Source organism: Salmo salar, chromosome 11 (genome assembly GCF_965601325.2).
Source record: "Salmo salar chromosome 11, fSalSal1, whole genome shotgun sequence".
Lineage (NCBI taxonomy): Eukaryota > Metazoa > Chordata > Actinopteri > Salmoniformes > Salmonidae > Salmo > Salmo salar.
Window position 1 is genome coordinate 106,722,182 of NC_138301.1, and position 16,936 is coordinate 106,739,117.

Genomic DNA, 16,936 nt, shown 5'->3' on the forward strand with positions numbered 1-16,936 from the left:
TGAATCAGCTCCTTATTGAGAGGTGTGGTACCTACTGCCTGGATCTGAACCAGCTCCTTATTGAGATGAGTGGTACCTACTGCCTGGTTCTGAACCAGCTCCTTATTGAGAGGTGTGGTACCTACTGCCTGGTTCTGAACCAGCTCCTTATTGAGAGGTGTGGTACGTACTGCCTGGTTCTGAACCAGCTCCTTATTGAGAGGTGTGGTACCTACTGCCTGGTTCTGAACCAGCTCCTTATTGAGAGGTGTGGTACCTACTGCCTGGTTCTGAACCAGCTCCTTATTGAGAGGTGTGGTACCTCCTGCCTGGTTCTGAACCAGCTCCTTATTGAGAGGACTGGTAACTACTGCCTGTTTCTTAACCAGCTCCTTATTGAGAGGACTGGTACCTACTGCCTGTTTCTTAACCAGCTCCTTATTGAGAGGACTGGTACCTACTGCCTGTTTCTTAACCAGCTCCTCATTGAGAGGACTGGTACCTACTGCCTGTTTCTTAACCAGCTCCTTATTGAGAGGACTGGTACCTACTGCCTGTCTCTTAACCAGCTCCTTATTGAGAGGACTGGTACCTACTGCCTGTTTCGTAACCAGCTCATTATTGAGAGGAGTGCTACCTACTGCCTGGTTCTGAACCAGCTCCTTATTGAGAGGTGTGGTACCTCCTGCCTGGTTCTGAATCAGTTCCTTATTGAGAGGTGTGGTACCTACTGCCTGGATCTGAACCAGCTCCTTATTGAGATGAGTGGTACCTACTGCCTGGTTCTGAACCAGCTCCTTATTGAGAGGTGTGGTACCTCCTGCCTGGTTCTGAATCAGCTCCTTATTGAGAGGTGTGGGACCTACTGCCTGGTTCTGAACCAGCTCCTTATTGAGAGGTGTGGTACGTACTGCCTGGTTCTGAACCAGCTCCTTATTGAGAGGTGTGGTACCTACTGCCTGGTTCTGAACCAGCTCCTTATTGAGAGGTGTGGTACCTACTGCCTGGTTCTGAACCAGCTCCTTATTGAGAGGTGTGGTACCTACTGCCTGGTTCTGAACCAGCTCCTTATTGAGAAGTGTGGTACCTCCTGCCTGGTTCTGAACCAGCTCCTTATTGAGAGGTGTGGTACCTACTGCCTGGTTCTGAACCAGCTCCTTATTGAGAGGTGTGGCACCTCCTGCCTGGTTCTGAACCAGCTCCTTATTGAGAGGACTGGTACCTACTGCCTGTTTCTTAACCAGCTCCTTATTGAGAGGACTGGTACCTACTGCCTGTTTCTTAACCAGCTCCTTATTGAGAGGACTGGTACCTACTGCCTTTTTCTTAACCAGCTCCTTATTGAGAGGACTGGTACCTACTGCCTGCTTCTTAACCAGCTCCTTATTGAGAGGAGTGGTACCTACTGCCTGGTTCTGAACCAGCTCCTTATTGAGAGGTGTGGTACCTCCTGCCTGGTTCTGAATCAGCTCCTTATTGAGAGGTGTGGTACCTACTGCCTGGATCTGAACCAGCTCCTTATTGAGATGAGTGGTACCTACTGCCTGGTTCTGAACCAGCTCCTTATTGAGAGGTGTGGTACCTACTGCCTGGTTCTGAACCAGCTCCTTATTGAGAGGTGTGGTATTTACTTTCTGGTTCTGAACCAGCTCCTTATTGAGAGGTGTGGTACCTACTACCTGGTTCTGAACCAGCTCCTTATTGAGAGGTGTGGTACCTCCTGCCTGGATCTGAACCAGCTCCTTATTGAGAGGTGTGGTACCTCCTGCCTGGTTCTGAATCATCTCCTTATTGAGAGGTGTGGTACCTACTGCCTGGATCTGAACCAGCTCCTTATTGAGATGAGTGGTACCTACTGCCTGGTTCTGAACCAGCTCCTTATTGAGAGGTGTGGTACCTACTGCCTGGTTCTGAACCAGCTCCTTATTGAGAGGTGTGGTACGTACTGCCTGGTTCTGAACCAGCTCCTTATTGAGAGGTGTGGTACCTACTGCCTGGTTCTGAACCAGCTCCTTATTGAGAGGTGTGGTACCTACTGCCTGGTTCTGAACCAGCTCCTTATTGAGAGGTGTGGTACCTCCTGCCTGGTTCTGAACCAGCTCCTTATTGAGAGGACTGGTACCTACTGCCTGTTTCTTAACCAGCTCCTTATTGAGAGGACTGGTACCTACTGCCTGTTTCTTAACCAGCTCCTTATTGAGAGGACTGGTACCTACTGCCTGTTTCTTAACCAGCTCCTCATTGAGAGGACTGGTACCTACTGCCTGTTTCTTAACCAGCTCCTTATTGAGAGGACTGGTACCTACTGCCTGTTTCTTAACCAGCTCCTTATTGAGAGGACTGGTACCTACTGCCTGTTTCGTAACCAGCTCCTTATTGAGAGGAGTGGTACCTACTGCCTGGTTCTGAACCAGCTCCTTATTGAGAGGTGTGGTACCTCCTGCCTGGTTCTGAATCAGCTCCTTATTGAGAGGTGTGGTACCTACTGCCTGGATCTGAACCAGCTCCTTATTGAGATGAGTGGTACCTACTGCCTGGTTCTGAACCAGCTCCTTATTGAGAGGTGTGGTACCTACTGCCTGGTTCTGAACCAGCTCCTTATTGAGAGGTGTGGTATTTACTTTCTGGTTCTGAACCAGCTCCTTATTGAGAGGTGTGGTACCTACTACCTGGTTCTGAACCAGCTCCTTATTGAGAGGTGTGGTAGCTCCTGCCTGGATCTGAACCAGCTCCTTATTGAGAGGTGTGGTACCTCCTGCCTGGTTCTGAATCAGCTCCTTATTGAGAGGTGTGGTACCTACTGCCTGGATCTGAACCAGCTCCTTATTGAGATGAGTGGTACCTACTGCCTGGTTCTGAACCAGCTCCTTATTGAGAGGTGTGGTACCTACTGCCTGGTTCTGAACCAGCTCCTTATTGAGAGGTGTGGTACGTACTGCCTGGTTCTGAACCAGCTCCTTATTGAGAGGTGTGGTACCTACTGCCTGGTTCTGAACCAGCTCCTTATTGAGAGGTGTGGTACCTACTGCCTGGTTCTGAACCAGCTCCTTATTGAGAGGTGTGGTACCTCCTGCCTGGTTCTGAACCAGCTCCTTATTGAGAGGACTGGTAACTACTGCCTGTTTCTTAACCAGCTCCTTATTGAGAGGACTGGTACCTACTGCCTGTTTCTTAACCAGCTCCTTATTGAGAGGACTGGTACCTACTGCCTGTTTCTTAACCAGCTCCTCATTGAGAGGACTGGTACCTACTGCCTGTTTCTTAACCAGCTCCTTATTGAGAGGACTGGTACCTACTGCCTGTCTCTTAACCAGCTCCTTATTGAGAGGACTGGTACCTACTGCCTGTTTCGTAACCAGCTCATTATTGAGAGGAGTGCTACCTACTGCCTGGTTCTGAACCAGCTCCTTATTGAGAGGTGTGGTACCTCCTGCCTGGTTCTGAATCAGCTCCTTATTGAGAGGTGTGGTACCTACTGCCTGGATCTGAACCAGCTCCTTATTGAGATGAGTGGTACCTACTGCCTGGTTCTGAACCAGCTCCTTATTGAGAGGTGTGGTACCTACTGCCTGGTTCTGAACCAGCTCCTTATTGAGAGGTGTGGTACTTACTTTCTGGTTCTGAACCAGCTCCTTATTGAGAGGTGTGGTACCTACTACCAGGTTCTGAACCAGCTCCTTATTGAGAGGTGTGGTACCTCCTGCCTGGTTCTGAACCAGCTCCTTATTGAGAGGTGTGGTACCTACTGCCTGGTTCTGAACCAGCTCCTTATTGAGAGGACTGGTACCTACTGCCTGTTTCTTAACCTGCTCCTTATTGAGAGGTGTGGTACCTACTACCTGGTTCTGAACCAGCTCCTTATTGAGAGGTGTGGTACCTCCTGCCTGGTTCTGAACCAGCTCCTTATTGAGAGGTGTGGTACCTACTGCCTGGTTCTGAACCAGCTCTTTATTGAGAAGTGTGGTACCTACTGCCTGGTTCTGAACCAGCTCCTTATTGAGAGGTGTGGTACCTACTGCCTGGTTCTGAACCAGGTCCTTATTGAGAGGTGTGGAACCTACTGCCTGGTTCTGAACCAGCTCCTTATTGAGAGGAGTGGTACCTACTGCCTGGTTCTGAACCAGCTCCTTATTGAGAGGTGTGGTACCTACTGCCTGGTTTTTAACCAGCTCCTTATTGAGAGGACTGGTACCTACTGCCTGTTTCTTAACCAGCTCCTTATTGAGAGGACTGGTACCTACTGCCTGTTTCTTAACCAGCTCCTTATTGAGAGGACTGGTACCTACTGCCTGTTTATTAACCAGCTCCTTATTGAGAGGACTGGTACCTACTGCCTGTTTCTTAACCAGCTCCTTATTGAGAGGAGTGGTACCTACTGCTTGGTTCTGAACCAGCTCCTTATTGAGAGGTGTGGTACCTCCTGCCTGGTTCTGAATCAGCTCCTTATTGAGAGGTGTGGTACCTACTGCCTGGATCTGAACCAGCTCCTTATTGAGATGAGTGGTACCTACTGCCTGGTTCTGAACCAGCTCCTTATTGAGAGGTGTGGTACCTCCTGCCTGGTTCTGAACCAGCTCCTTATTGAGAGGACTGGTACCTACTGCCTGTTTCTTAACCAGCTCCTTATTGAGAGGTGTGGTACCTACTTCCTGGTTCTGAACCAGCTCCTTATTGAGAGGACTGGTACCTACTGCCTGTTTCTTAACCAGCTCCTTATTGAGAGGACTGGTACCTACTGCCTGTTTCTTAACCAGCTCCTTATTGAGAGGAATGGTACCTACTGCCTGGTTCTGAACCAGCTCCTTATTGAGAGGTGTGGTACCTCCTGCCTGGTTCTGAATCAGCTCCTTATTGAGAGGTGTGGTACCTACTGCCTGGATCTGAACCAGCTCCTTATTGAGATGAGTGGTACCTACTGCCTGGTTCTGAACCAGCTCCTTATTGAGAGGTGTGGTACCTACTGCCTGGTTCTGAACCAGCTCCTTATTGAGAGGTGTGATACTTACTTTCTGGTTCTGAACCAGCTCCTTATTGAGAGGACTGGTACCTACTGCCTGTTTCTTAACCAGCTCCTTATTGAGAGGTGTGGTACCTACTTCCTGGTTCTGAACCAGCTCCTTATTGAGAGGACTGGTACCTACTGCCTGTTTCTTAACCAGCTCCTTATTGAGAGGTGTGGTACCTACTTCCTGGTTCTGAACCAGCTCCTTATTGAGAGGTGTGGTACCTACTTCCTGGTTCTGAACCAGCTCCTTATTGAGAGGTGTGGTACTTACTGCCTGGTTCTGAACTAGCTCCTTATTGAGAGGAGTGGTACCTACTGCCTGGTTCTGAACCAGCTCCTTATTGAGAGGACTGGTACCTACTGCCTGTTTCTTAACCTGCTCCTTATTGAGAGGTGTGGTACCTACTACCTGGTCCTGAACCAGCTCCTTATTGAGAGGTGTGGTACCTCCTGCCTGGTTCTGAACCAGCTCCTTATTGAGAGGTGTGGTACCTACTGCCTGGTTCTGAACCAGCTCTTTATTGAGAAGTGTGGTACCTACTGCCTGGTTCTGAACCAGCTCCTTATTGAGAGGTGTGGTACCTACTGCCTGGTTCTGAACCAGGTCCTTATTGAGAGGTGTGGAACCTACTGCCTGGTTCTGAACCAGCTCCTTATTGAGAGGAGTGGTACCTACTGCCTGGTTCTGAACCAGCTCCTTATTGAGAGGTGTGGTACCTACTGCCTGGTTTTTAACCAGCTCCTTATTGAGAGGACTGGTACCTACTGCCTGTTTCTTAACCAGCTCCTTATTGAGAGGACTGGTACCTACTGCCTGTTTCTTAACCAGCTCCTTATTGAGAGGACTGGTACCTACTGCCTGTTTATTAACCAGCTCCTTATTGAGAGGACTGGTACCTACTGCCTGTTTCTTAACCAGCTCCTTATTGAGAGGAGTGGTACCTACTGCTTGGTTCTGAACCAGCTCCTTATTGAGAGGTGTGGTACCTCCTGCCTGGTTCTGAATCAGCTCCTTATTGAGAGGTGTGGTACCTACTGCCTGGATCTGAACCAGCTCCTTATTGAGATGAGTGGTACCTACTGCCTGGTTCTGAACCAGCTCCTTATTGAGAGGTGTGGTACCTCCTGCCTGGTTCTGAACCAGCTCCTTATTGAGAGGACTGGTACCTACTGCCTGTTTCTTAACCAGCTCCTTATTGAGAGGTGTGGTACCTACTTCCTGGTTCTGAACCAGCTCCTTATTGAGAGGACTGGTACCTACTGCCTGTTTCTTAACCAGCTCCTTATTGAGAGGACTGGTACCTACTGCCTGTTTCTTAACCAGCTCCTTATTGAGAGGAATGGTACCTACTGCCTGGTTCTGAACCAGCTCCTTATTGAGAGGTGTGGTACCTCCTGCCTGGTTCTGAATCAGCTCCTTATTGAGAGGTGTGGTACCTACTGCCTGGATCTGAACCAGCTCCTTATTGAGATGAGTGGTACCTACTGCCTGGTTCTGAACCAGCTCCTTATTGAGAGGTGTGGTACCTACTGCCTGGTTCTGAACCAGCTCCTTATTGAGAGGTGTGATACTTACTTTCTGGTTCTGAACCAGCTCCTTATTGAGAGGTGTGGTACCTACTACCTGGTTCTGAACCAGCTCCTTATTGAGAGGTGTGGTACCTCCTGCCTGGTTCTGAACCAGCTCCTTATTGAGAGGTGTGGTACCTACTGCCTGGTTCTGAACCAGCTCCTTATTGAGAGGACTGGTACCTACTGCCTGTTTCTTAACCAGCTCCTTATTGAGAGGTGTGGTACCTACTTCCTGGTTCTGAACCAGCTCCTTATTGAGAGGACTGGTACCTACTGCCTGTTTCTTAACCAGCTCCTTATTGAGAGGTGTGGTACCTACTTCCTGGTTCTGAACCAGCTCCTTATTGAGAGGTGTGGTACCTACTTCCTGGTTCTGAACCAGCTCCTTATTGAGAGGTGTGGTACTTACTGCCTGGTTCTGAACTAGCTCCTTATTGAGAGGAGTGGTACCTACTGCCTGGTTCTGAACCAGCTCCTTATTGAGAGGTGTGGTACTTACTTTCTGGTTCTGAACCAGCTCCTTATTGAGAGGTGTGGTACCTACTACCTGGTTCTGAACCAGCTCCTTATTGAGAGGTGTGGTACCTCCTGCCTGGTTCTGAACCAGCTCCTTATTGAGAGGTGTGGTACCTACTGCCTGGTTCTGAACCAGCTCCTTATTGAGAGGACTGGTACCTACTGCCTGTTTCTTAACCAGCTCCTTATTGAGAGGTGTGGTACCTACTTCCTGGTTCTGAACCAGCTCCTTATTGAGAGGACTGGTACCTACTGCCTGTTTCTTAACCAGCTCCTTATTGAGAGGTGTGGTACTTACTGCCTGGTTCTGAACTAGCTCCTTATTGAGAGGAGTGGTACCTACTGCCTGGTTCTGAACCAGCTCCTTATTGAGAGGTGTGGTATCTCCTCCCTGATTCTGAACCAGCTCCTTATTGAGAGGAGTGGTATCTACTGCCTGGTTCTGAACCAGCTCCTTATTGAGAAGTGTGGTACCTACTGCCTGGTTCTGAACCAGCTCCTTATTGAGAGGTGTGGTACCTACTGCCTGGTTCTGAACCAGCTCCTTATTGAGAGGTGTGGTATCTCCTGCCTGGTTCTGAACCAGCTCCTTATTGAGAGGAGTGGTACCTACTGCCTGGTTCTGAACCAGCTCCTTATTGAGAGGTGTGGTACCTCCTGCCTGGTTCTGAATCAGCTCCTTATTGAGAGGTGTGGTACCTACTGCCTGGATCTGAACCAGCTCCTTATTGAGATGAGTGGTACCTACTGCCTGGTTCTGAACCAGCTCCTTATTGAGAGGTGTGGTACCTACTGCCTGGTTCTGAACCAGCTCCTTATTGAGAGGTGTGGTACCTCCTGCCTGGTTCTGAACCAGCTCCTTATTGAGAGGTGTGGTACCTACTGCCTGGTTCTGAACCAGCTCCTTATTGAGAAGTGTGGTACCTCCTGCCTGGTTCTGAACCAGCTCCTTTATTGAGAGGTGTGGTACCTACTGCCTGGTTCTGAACCAGCTCCTTATTGAGAAGTGTGGTACCTCCTGCCTGGTTCTGAACCAGCTCCTTTATTGAGAGGTGTGGTACCTACTGCCTGGTTCTGAACCAGCTCCTTATTGAGAGTTGTGGTACCTACTGCCTGGTTCTGAACCAGGTCCTTATTGAGAGGTGTGGTACCTACTGCTTGGTTCTGAACCAGCTCCTTATTGAGAGGTGTGTCACCTGCTCTATCAAGACTTCATCAGGACCATCAGAGTCCTGGGAGTCAACAGGCCGGCGCCACCGCCTGGGAAAATCAGCCATCTCCAGACATAACAAAACCATAATAGAGAAAAGGCCTCTGTGTGCCGACTCTTCACACCCAAGCCAGAGGTAAAGTACCAACAGACAGGCTGAATGCAGTTGAGTGCACACGACCTCTGAGAGTCTTCTCTCTCAGTCCACCGATGAAACATTACTCTGACAGCGACACAGCCCAGAGACAGTCATTTGGCTGATTTCCAAAAGGGACGGTTAGACTCTGAGACAGTCATATGAGGTCATGTTAATGGACCCAGCGAGAACACACAGTCTGGCTTACAGTGCTAACTAAAACTCCAGAGCACACTACAGCTGACGAGAGAGCACTACACAGAGTATACGCTCATATTTGTTTATCTTTCAATAAATGCTAATGAGTTGTTAAGAGGAAAGGAACATGTTTGAAATGAAGTAGCACTTACCAGAGTGTTGGCTGCTATGTATCCCTGTGCTGACTTGTCTGAAAGAGAAAGGAATCATTGCCAGATGTCTCATTCTCTTACATTAACAACACACTGACAGTTAAATATAACCAAGACGACAACACACTGACAGTTAAATATAACCAAGACGACAACACACTGACAGTTAAATATAACCAAGACGACAACACACTGACAGTTAAATATAACCAAGATGACAACACACTAACAATTAAATATAACCAAGATGACAACACACTGACAGTTAAATATAACCAAGATGACAACACACTGACAGTTAAATATAACCAAGACGACAACACACTGACAGTTAAATATAACCAAGACGACAACACACTGACAGTTAAATATAACCAAGACGACAACACACTGACAGTTAAATATAACCAAGACGACAACACACTGACAGTTAAATATAACCAAGACGACAACACACTCACAGTTAAATCTAACCAAGACGACAACACACTGACAGTTAAATATAACCAAGACGACAACACACTGACAGTTAAATATAACCAAGACGACAACACACTGACAGTTAAATATAACCAAGACGACAACACACTGACAGTTAAATATAACCAAGATGACAACACACTGACAGTTAAATATAACCAAGATGACAACACACTGACAGTTAAATCTAACCAAGATGACAACACACTGACAGTTAAACATAAACAAGATGACACAGTTAAATATAACCAAGATGACAACACACTGACAGTTAAATATAACCAAGATGACAACACACTGACAGTTAAATATAACCAAGATGACAACACACTGACAGTTAAATATAACCAAGATGACAACACACTGACAGTTAAATATAACCAAGACGACAACACACTGACAGTTAAACATAAACAAGATGACAACACACTGACAGTTAAATATAACCAAGACGACAACACACTGACAGTTAAATATAACCAAGATGACAACACACTGACAGTTAAATATAACTAATTTGACAACACACTGACAGTTAAACATAAACAAGATGACAACACACTGACAATTAAATATAACCAAGACGACAACACACTGACAGTTAAATATAACCAAGATGACAACACACTGACAGTTAAATATAACCAAGATGACAACACACTGACAGTTAAATATAACCAAGACGACAACACACTGACAGTTAAATATAACCAAGATGACAACACACTGACAGTTAAATATAACCAAGATGACAACACACTGACAGTTAAATATAACCAAGACGATAACACACTGACAGTTAAATATAACCAAGACGACAACACACTGACAGTTAAATATAACCAAGATGACAACACACTGACAGTTAAATATAACTAATTTGACAACACACTGACAGTTAAATATAACCAAGACATGAAAAAGTGTGTCGTGGTAGCTATGAGGTCACAGAGTGGATATGACCGCATGTACTGTAAACTCTTCAATAAATATTCAACGCTTTTGCTCACCACAGCAGCATATTTTCGCTAACTCAATTATTCAGAAATGTAAGGCAGAGAGATGATCTGAAACACAGACAGCAGCATCTGGGCGTTGTGTGTTTGTGTGTTCTTACCTCCGGAGGTGAAGCTCATGTATTTCTGGTTGTTGACCGTCTCTTTGGAGTCGTAGAACTTGAGCACGTCCAGCACGGCCTGAGGGTTCTTCTTCTGCTCCAGCTTGGTTATGTTGGAGGTCTGAAGGAGCCGCGCCCACTGCTCTGGGATGCCCTGGAGGAGAGAGGTCACAGGTCATAGGTCAGATCCACTCTGTGACTTCATAGCTACCACGGCACAAGTTTTCATGTCTTGGTTATTTTTAACACGCAGTGATAATATCGACCATTTAAGGGTATACTCAAAACCTTCACTGTACACCTTCCTTGTCTGTTGAAATATATTTACTGGAACGTTGATCTGTCAAAGATGTACGTACAGTGAACTCCCCTGTAACAGCGTCAAAGCCAACATGGATGGTGTGCTCAAAGTCTGAGGGCAGGGAGATCTCAGGACGCTCCTTCTCCTTCTTCTTGTTCGCTGCACGGGAGAAAACAAAAAGAACATTCAGATCTAGTTCTGATACATAGTACAGCGACATTTTAAAGAGATACATTTTCAAATCAGTGTCGTATTATTCCTGAGCAGAGATTAAAAATATTTTTAGAACAAGAACTGTCTTTACACGGATTATATGTCTCCAGCAACTTTGATATAACTCCGATTGTTTCACTCTTTGCCGAGGGTGGAGCTAAAAATAAATACAATACCCCTTTCTCAAATTGCATAACTTAGACAGGGCTCCTAACCCTCATAAAGTTGTGATGTTACTCTATCACTGATCAACGGGTTCCTTGTTGTCAATGGACCTCGTGAGCCAGTGGCGACATCTAGGGCACACAGTTTTCCTGGAAACCCAAAACAACTCCAGGCCTTGTTTTTCCTGTTTAGGTCATGAGGTCAGGACAAGCTCATGCAGGACTCTAGTTCTACATTAAAGTGTGATATACAGCTGTCTGCTCACTCTTGTCTCCTCCAGGGAAGATGGAGCGAAGGCGGACCTTCTTGTTCTTCTCTTCAGGGGCCATTGGGAGAGGTTTGGAGCCGTGATTCACTGATGTAGAGTCTCGGGAACTACTGTTCATTCTCAAGGGAGGGGCTGGCGGTTTCTCTTCAATATCGACTCTATCGGACATCTTTAGTGACACTCACAATCTCCTAGGAAGAAAGAAAAACAAGAGAGAGGGAAGTTTAGCATGGTGCTATAATAGAAAATAAATTAAGAGATTCTTAGGATCAAACTGGAAAAGGAGAAGAGAGCCTTGCCTACAGGTCCACAACTCCCTCTGCACACTGCAGGCTTACAACACATCAACATCCATCAACATCCATCAACATCCAACATCCATCAACATCCAACATCCATCAGCATCCATCAACATCCAACATCCATCAACATCCATCAACATCCAACATCCATCAGCATCCATCAACATCCAACATCCATCAGCATCCATCAACATCCAACATCCATCAACATCCATCAACATCCAACATCCATCAACATCCAACATCCATCAACATCCAGCCCCCATTTAGAGACATATTTTCAATCTCAATAACTGAATCAAGAAATGTGAGGAACGTTGGTAATGGTTTTGAACGTGAGTACAAATACTGTAACTCATATGAATTGCCTTAGACTTCATCAGGAGTTCAACATAACGCCACAAGATAAAGCCTTTGAACGGCTGTCTCTCTCCCCCTCACTGTGTAATGTTTGCTGTCAGTAGAGGCATGAGCAGCCTCTAGCCAGCGTGTTTAAATCCCCATGGGTCACAAGAAGGGCTCTCTCTGTGCTCCAGGGGGGCACAATATCCCATAATCTGTCTCTACATAAACCTACAATTTCCTGTCATAGTTTCACTCTCTGGTTCCTAATCTTTTTCTTGAAGGAAGGCCTCTGTGTTCAGAAACTACTCTGTGTAATGTTTTAGATCTGCCGTGTGCCAAAGAAAAAACAATCCAATCACAAGACTCACAGACTGGAAAACATCTAGCTATAAAACCATGTTTAAATCTAAATTACTACATTCAACAGAAGCTCTGCACTAAGTAGATTAAACATCTTTGCTGAGATGCTGTTCCAATTGTCTGCCAAACTGATGGAGAGAAACTGACAAGAAAGTGTACAGTATATAGATTGCAGCCCATCGACTTACATTCATATAGGAGATAAATCCACCAGTACACATCTGACTTCATCCGGCATCATCTGTAAACAGAATATCTAGTCCTCAGCATAGTCAAACCCTTGCATCCCTGATTGACACATATTCTCATGTAACATCATGAACTACTGCAGTTTGAACTGTATTTTGTAGCCTATTTACAGTATTCTGCCTGTGTAACATAATAATCCGAGATTCAGCCCAGCCTCAGTTCAGACAGACACTCCCAGATATAGAAACACTGACATTCAAATCAATCAATGTTTATGACACTACATGTTTCAGGAACATAGCTCACAATTCCGGTGTCTGTTACATTGTGTTCCATAACACTATGGTGTATGTTACATTTCACACAACATTCTCTCAAGCATCTCTGTCCAAAATGTCAATATGTGAGGCATTTGGGCCTGCGATTTAGAATGTGTGTTCAAGGCATGTCTCCTCGGCTGCAGTTAGGGTAGTGCCCAGTAAGGGTATGTAGGGACCAGTTAGGGTAGTGCCCAGTAAGGGTAGGTAGGGACCAGTTAGGGTAGGGACCAGGTTAGGGCAGGGACCAGGTTAGGGCAGTGCCCAGTAAGTAGCTAACAGGTTAGGGCAGTAATATAATATGAAGCAGAGGTTCTTGTTTTTCTCTGCTGCTCTGTTCCATTATTATTCCAGCTGCAGGCTTTAGGGAGCCCTCTCCTGGAGCACCAGGACCAGGGTAATATGAGATTGACAGGAGCATGCTCTGCATAGGAAACAGTGGGCCCTGTAGGAATAGAAGCAGCATACAGAACAGTGAGCCAGACCTGCAGCTTGCAGTAAAGCAGCCCCCGAGTTAGGGATTCCAACTTCATCAGGAACATTGGCCTATTTAGGTAATGTGGAGAGGGCACTCAGATGAAGATGGGAAAGTCATCTGAAAGGCTCAGAGAGGATAAATGTGGTTAAGTGAAGGTTAGGCTCAACCCTGTGCACTACAGACTAAGATAAGGAGAAAACAGCAACATATTACTGTAATTCCCTCTTCAATGTAAACTAGTAAAGGTCAATGAAAAGCAACCTTCAATATGACAGCACATTTTTCTCAGGCTGTTAGGATGCGAGCTAATGATCCATTTGGTGCTGGAATTGTGCTATTGATGTCCAAATGCTTTGTTCGACTGTGAAGTCACAACAGGGATAAAGAGAGAGAGAGAGCTGGGCTACATGTTCATATCTCTCATCCCCTCTTTCATCCTCAATCCCTCCATCCTCCATCTTAGGATCTTTTCATAGCCTCGCCCTGAGGCCCATCATGTGATGTAGAGTCCAACAGTCTCTGAATCAGGGCCCGGCGCACAGCCTCAGACTGGAGAACTACATTAGTGGACAAAGACCAGCAGGCAGCACAGGATTTACTCCCGGACCACAGGCAATCTCTCATATATAGTGGTAGAAGGAGCCTTTGAGACATCAAATATCTGTGTGTGTTTTTGGTTTTACTATAGTTGTGGGGACCAGAGGTCCTCACAAGGACAGTAAAACAATATGAATTCGGTGAGGGCTAGAGTTAGAATTAGTGTCAGGGTTTGGTTAAGGAAAATAGGATTTTGAATGGGAATCAATTGTTTGGTCCCCACAACGATAGTAAACAAACGTGTGTGTGTGTTAGTGTGTGTATATACAGTGGGGAGAACAAGTATTTGATAACCTGCAAAATCGGCAGTGTTTCCTACTTACAAAGCATGTAGAGGTCTGTAATTTTTATCATAGGTACACTTCAACTGTGAGAGACGGAATCTAAAACAAAAATCCAGAAAATCACATTGTATGATTTTTAAGTAATTAATTTGCATTTTATTGGTACTGTATATATATACAGTGCATTCAGAAAGTATTCAGACCCCTTGACTTTTTCCATATTTTGTTAGGGTAGAGCCGTCTTCTTAAATGGATTAAATAAAAACAATTCTCATCAACCTACACACAATACCTCATAATGACAAAGCAAGACAGGTTCTTAGTCATTTTTTCAAATGTATAAAAAAATCTGAACATTTCACATTTACATAAGTATTCAGACCCTTTACTCTGTACTTTGTGGCAGTGAATACGTCCTCGAGTCTTCTTGGGTATGACGCTACAAGCTTGGCACACCTGTATTCAGGGACTTTCTCCCATTCTTATCTGCAGATCCTCTCAAACTCTGTCGGGTTGGATGGGGAGCGTCACTGCACAGCTATTTTCAGGTATCTCCAGAGATCTACGGACAATTCTTTCGACCTCATGGCTTGAGACCTTATATAGACAGGTGTGTGCCTTTCCAAATCATGTCCAATCAATTGAATTTACCCCAGATGGACTCCAATCAAGTTGTAGAAACATCTCAAGGATGGCCAATGGAAACAGGATGCACCTGAGTCTAATAGCAAAGGGTATTTTTTATATTTTTTGCAAATATTTCTAAAAACCTGTTTTCGCTTTGCCAAATACAGGTGTGCCAAGCTTGTAGCATCACACCCAAGAAGACTCGAGGCTGTAATCACTGCCGAAAGTGCTTCAACAAAGTACTGATTAAAGGATGCACCTAAGTCTCATAGCAAAGGGTCTGAATACTTATGTAAATAAGGTATTAATATTTTCATTGTTTTACATTTGCAAACATTTCTAAAAACCTGATTTCGTTTTGCCAAATACAGGTGTGCCAAGCTTGTAGCATCATACCCAAGAAAACTCGAGGCTGTAATCGCTGCCAAAAGTGCTGAGTAAAGGGTCTATGTAAATGTCATATTTCAGTTTTTTTCACGACTGGGCAGGGGTGCAGCCATGGGTGGGCCCAGGAGGGCATAGGCCCACCCACTTGGGAGCAAGGCCAACCCATTGGTGAGCCAGGCTCGGCCAATCAGAATATATTTTCCCCCAGAAAAGGGTTTTATTACAGTCAAAAATACCAAATCTGAACCTACACTGTATATACAAAAGTATGTGGACACCCCTTCAAATAAGTGGATTTGGCTATTTCAACCACACCCGTTGCTGACAGTTGTATAAAATTGAGCACACAGCCATGCAATCTCCATAGACAAACTGGCAGTGGAATGACCTTACTGAAGAGCTGTGACTTTCAACGTGGCACCGTCATTGGATGCCACCTTTCCAACAAGTCAGTTCGTCAAATTTGTTTACGCATAGCGTGTAAACATCGTCTGTCCTCGGTTGCAACACTCAGTACCGAGTTCCAAACTGCCTCTGGAAGCAACATCAGCAAAATAACTGTTAGTCGGGAGCTTCATCAAATGGGTTTCCATGGTCGAGGATCCACACACAAGCCTAAGATCACCATGAGCAATGCCAGTGTCAGCTGGAGTGGTGTAAAGCTCTCCACCATTGGACTCTGGAGAATGAATCACGCTTCACCATCTGGCAGTCCAACAGTCAATTCGGGGTTTGGCGGATGCCAGGTGAACGCTACCTACCCCAATGCATAGTGCCAACTGTAAAGTTTGGTGGAGGAGGAATAATGGTTTGGGGCTGTTTTTCATGGTTCGGGCTAGGCCCCTTAGTTCCAGTGAAGTGAAATCTTGATGCTACAACATACAATAACATGCTAGCCAATTCTGTGCTTCCAACTTTGTGGAAACACTTTGCGGAAGGCCCTTTCCTGTTTCAGCATGACAATGCCCCCGTGCACAAAGCGAGGTCCATATAGAAATGGTTTGTCGAGATCGGTGTAGAATAACTTGACTGGCCTGCACAGAGCCCTGACCTCAATCAACCCCATCGAACACCTTTGGGATGAATTGAAACGCCGACTGTGAGCCAGGCCTAATAGCCCAACATCAGTGCTTGACCTCACTAATGCTCTTGTGGCTGAATGGAAGCAAGTCCCCACAGCAATGTTCTAACATCTAGTGGAAAGCCTTCCCAGAAGAGTAGAGGCTGTTACAGCAGCAATGGGGGGGGGGACCAACTCCATATTAATGCCCATGATTTTTGAATGAGATGTTCGACGAGCAGGTGTCCACATACTTTTGGTCATGTAGTGTATCATAATGTATGTTTCACAAGTTTGGATAGCACAGTACAGTACATTAAGTAGAGCACATTAGTACAGTACAATACAGTACAGTACAGTAAAGTAGAGTATAGTAGAGAAGAGTAGAGTCGAGTATACCCTACTTTACTGTACTGTACTGAACTCTACTGTAATGTACTAAACTCTACTGCACTGTTCTGAACTCTACCCTACTTTACTCTGCTGTGCTGTGCTGTGCTGTATTGTACAGCACTCTACTCTACTGTGCTCTGCTGTGCTGGGCTGTGATGTCCAAACGTGTGAAATATGAGGATAATGAAATTCATAATTATGTAATACAGATCAGAGCCTATGATGTAATTCCGTTACTGTAATTCCGTTACCGGATGTGAATCCACTTCCCTTTACTGTACTTCA

General features: G+C 45.6%; 1 protein-coding gene across 2 annotated transcripts in view; it reads right to left on the reverse strand.

The window, feature by feature from the left end:
• The window catches only part of LOC106563430 (serine/threonine-protein kinase PAK 3), a 74,133-nt gene that overhangs the window by 34,026 nt on the left and 23,171 nt on the right, over nucleotides 1–16,936 (reverse strand). For both annotated transcript variants that reach the window (XM_082958243.1, XM_082958242.1), the window contains exons 2-5: nucleotides 11,310–11,503; nucleotides 10,725–10,825; nucleotides 10,366–10,519; nucleotides 8,769–8,806 (exon numbers count right to left, since the gene is read on the reverse strand). In XM_082958243.1, coding sequence (XP_082814369.1) covers nucleotides 8,769–8,806; nucleotides 10,366–10,519; nucleotides 10,725–10,825; nucleotides 11,310–11,481 — 465 coding nt within the window. In that variant the 5' untranslated portion in view covers nucleotides 11,482–11,503. The remainder of the gene's footprint in view (nucleotides 1–8,768; nucleotides 8,807–10,365; nucleotides 10,520–10,724; nucleotides 10,826–11,309; nucleotides 11,504–16,936) is intronic.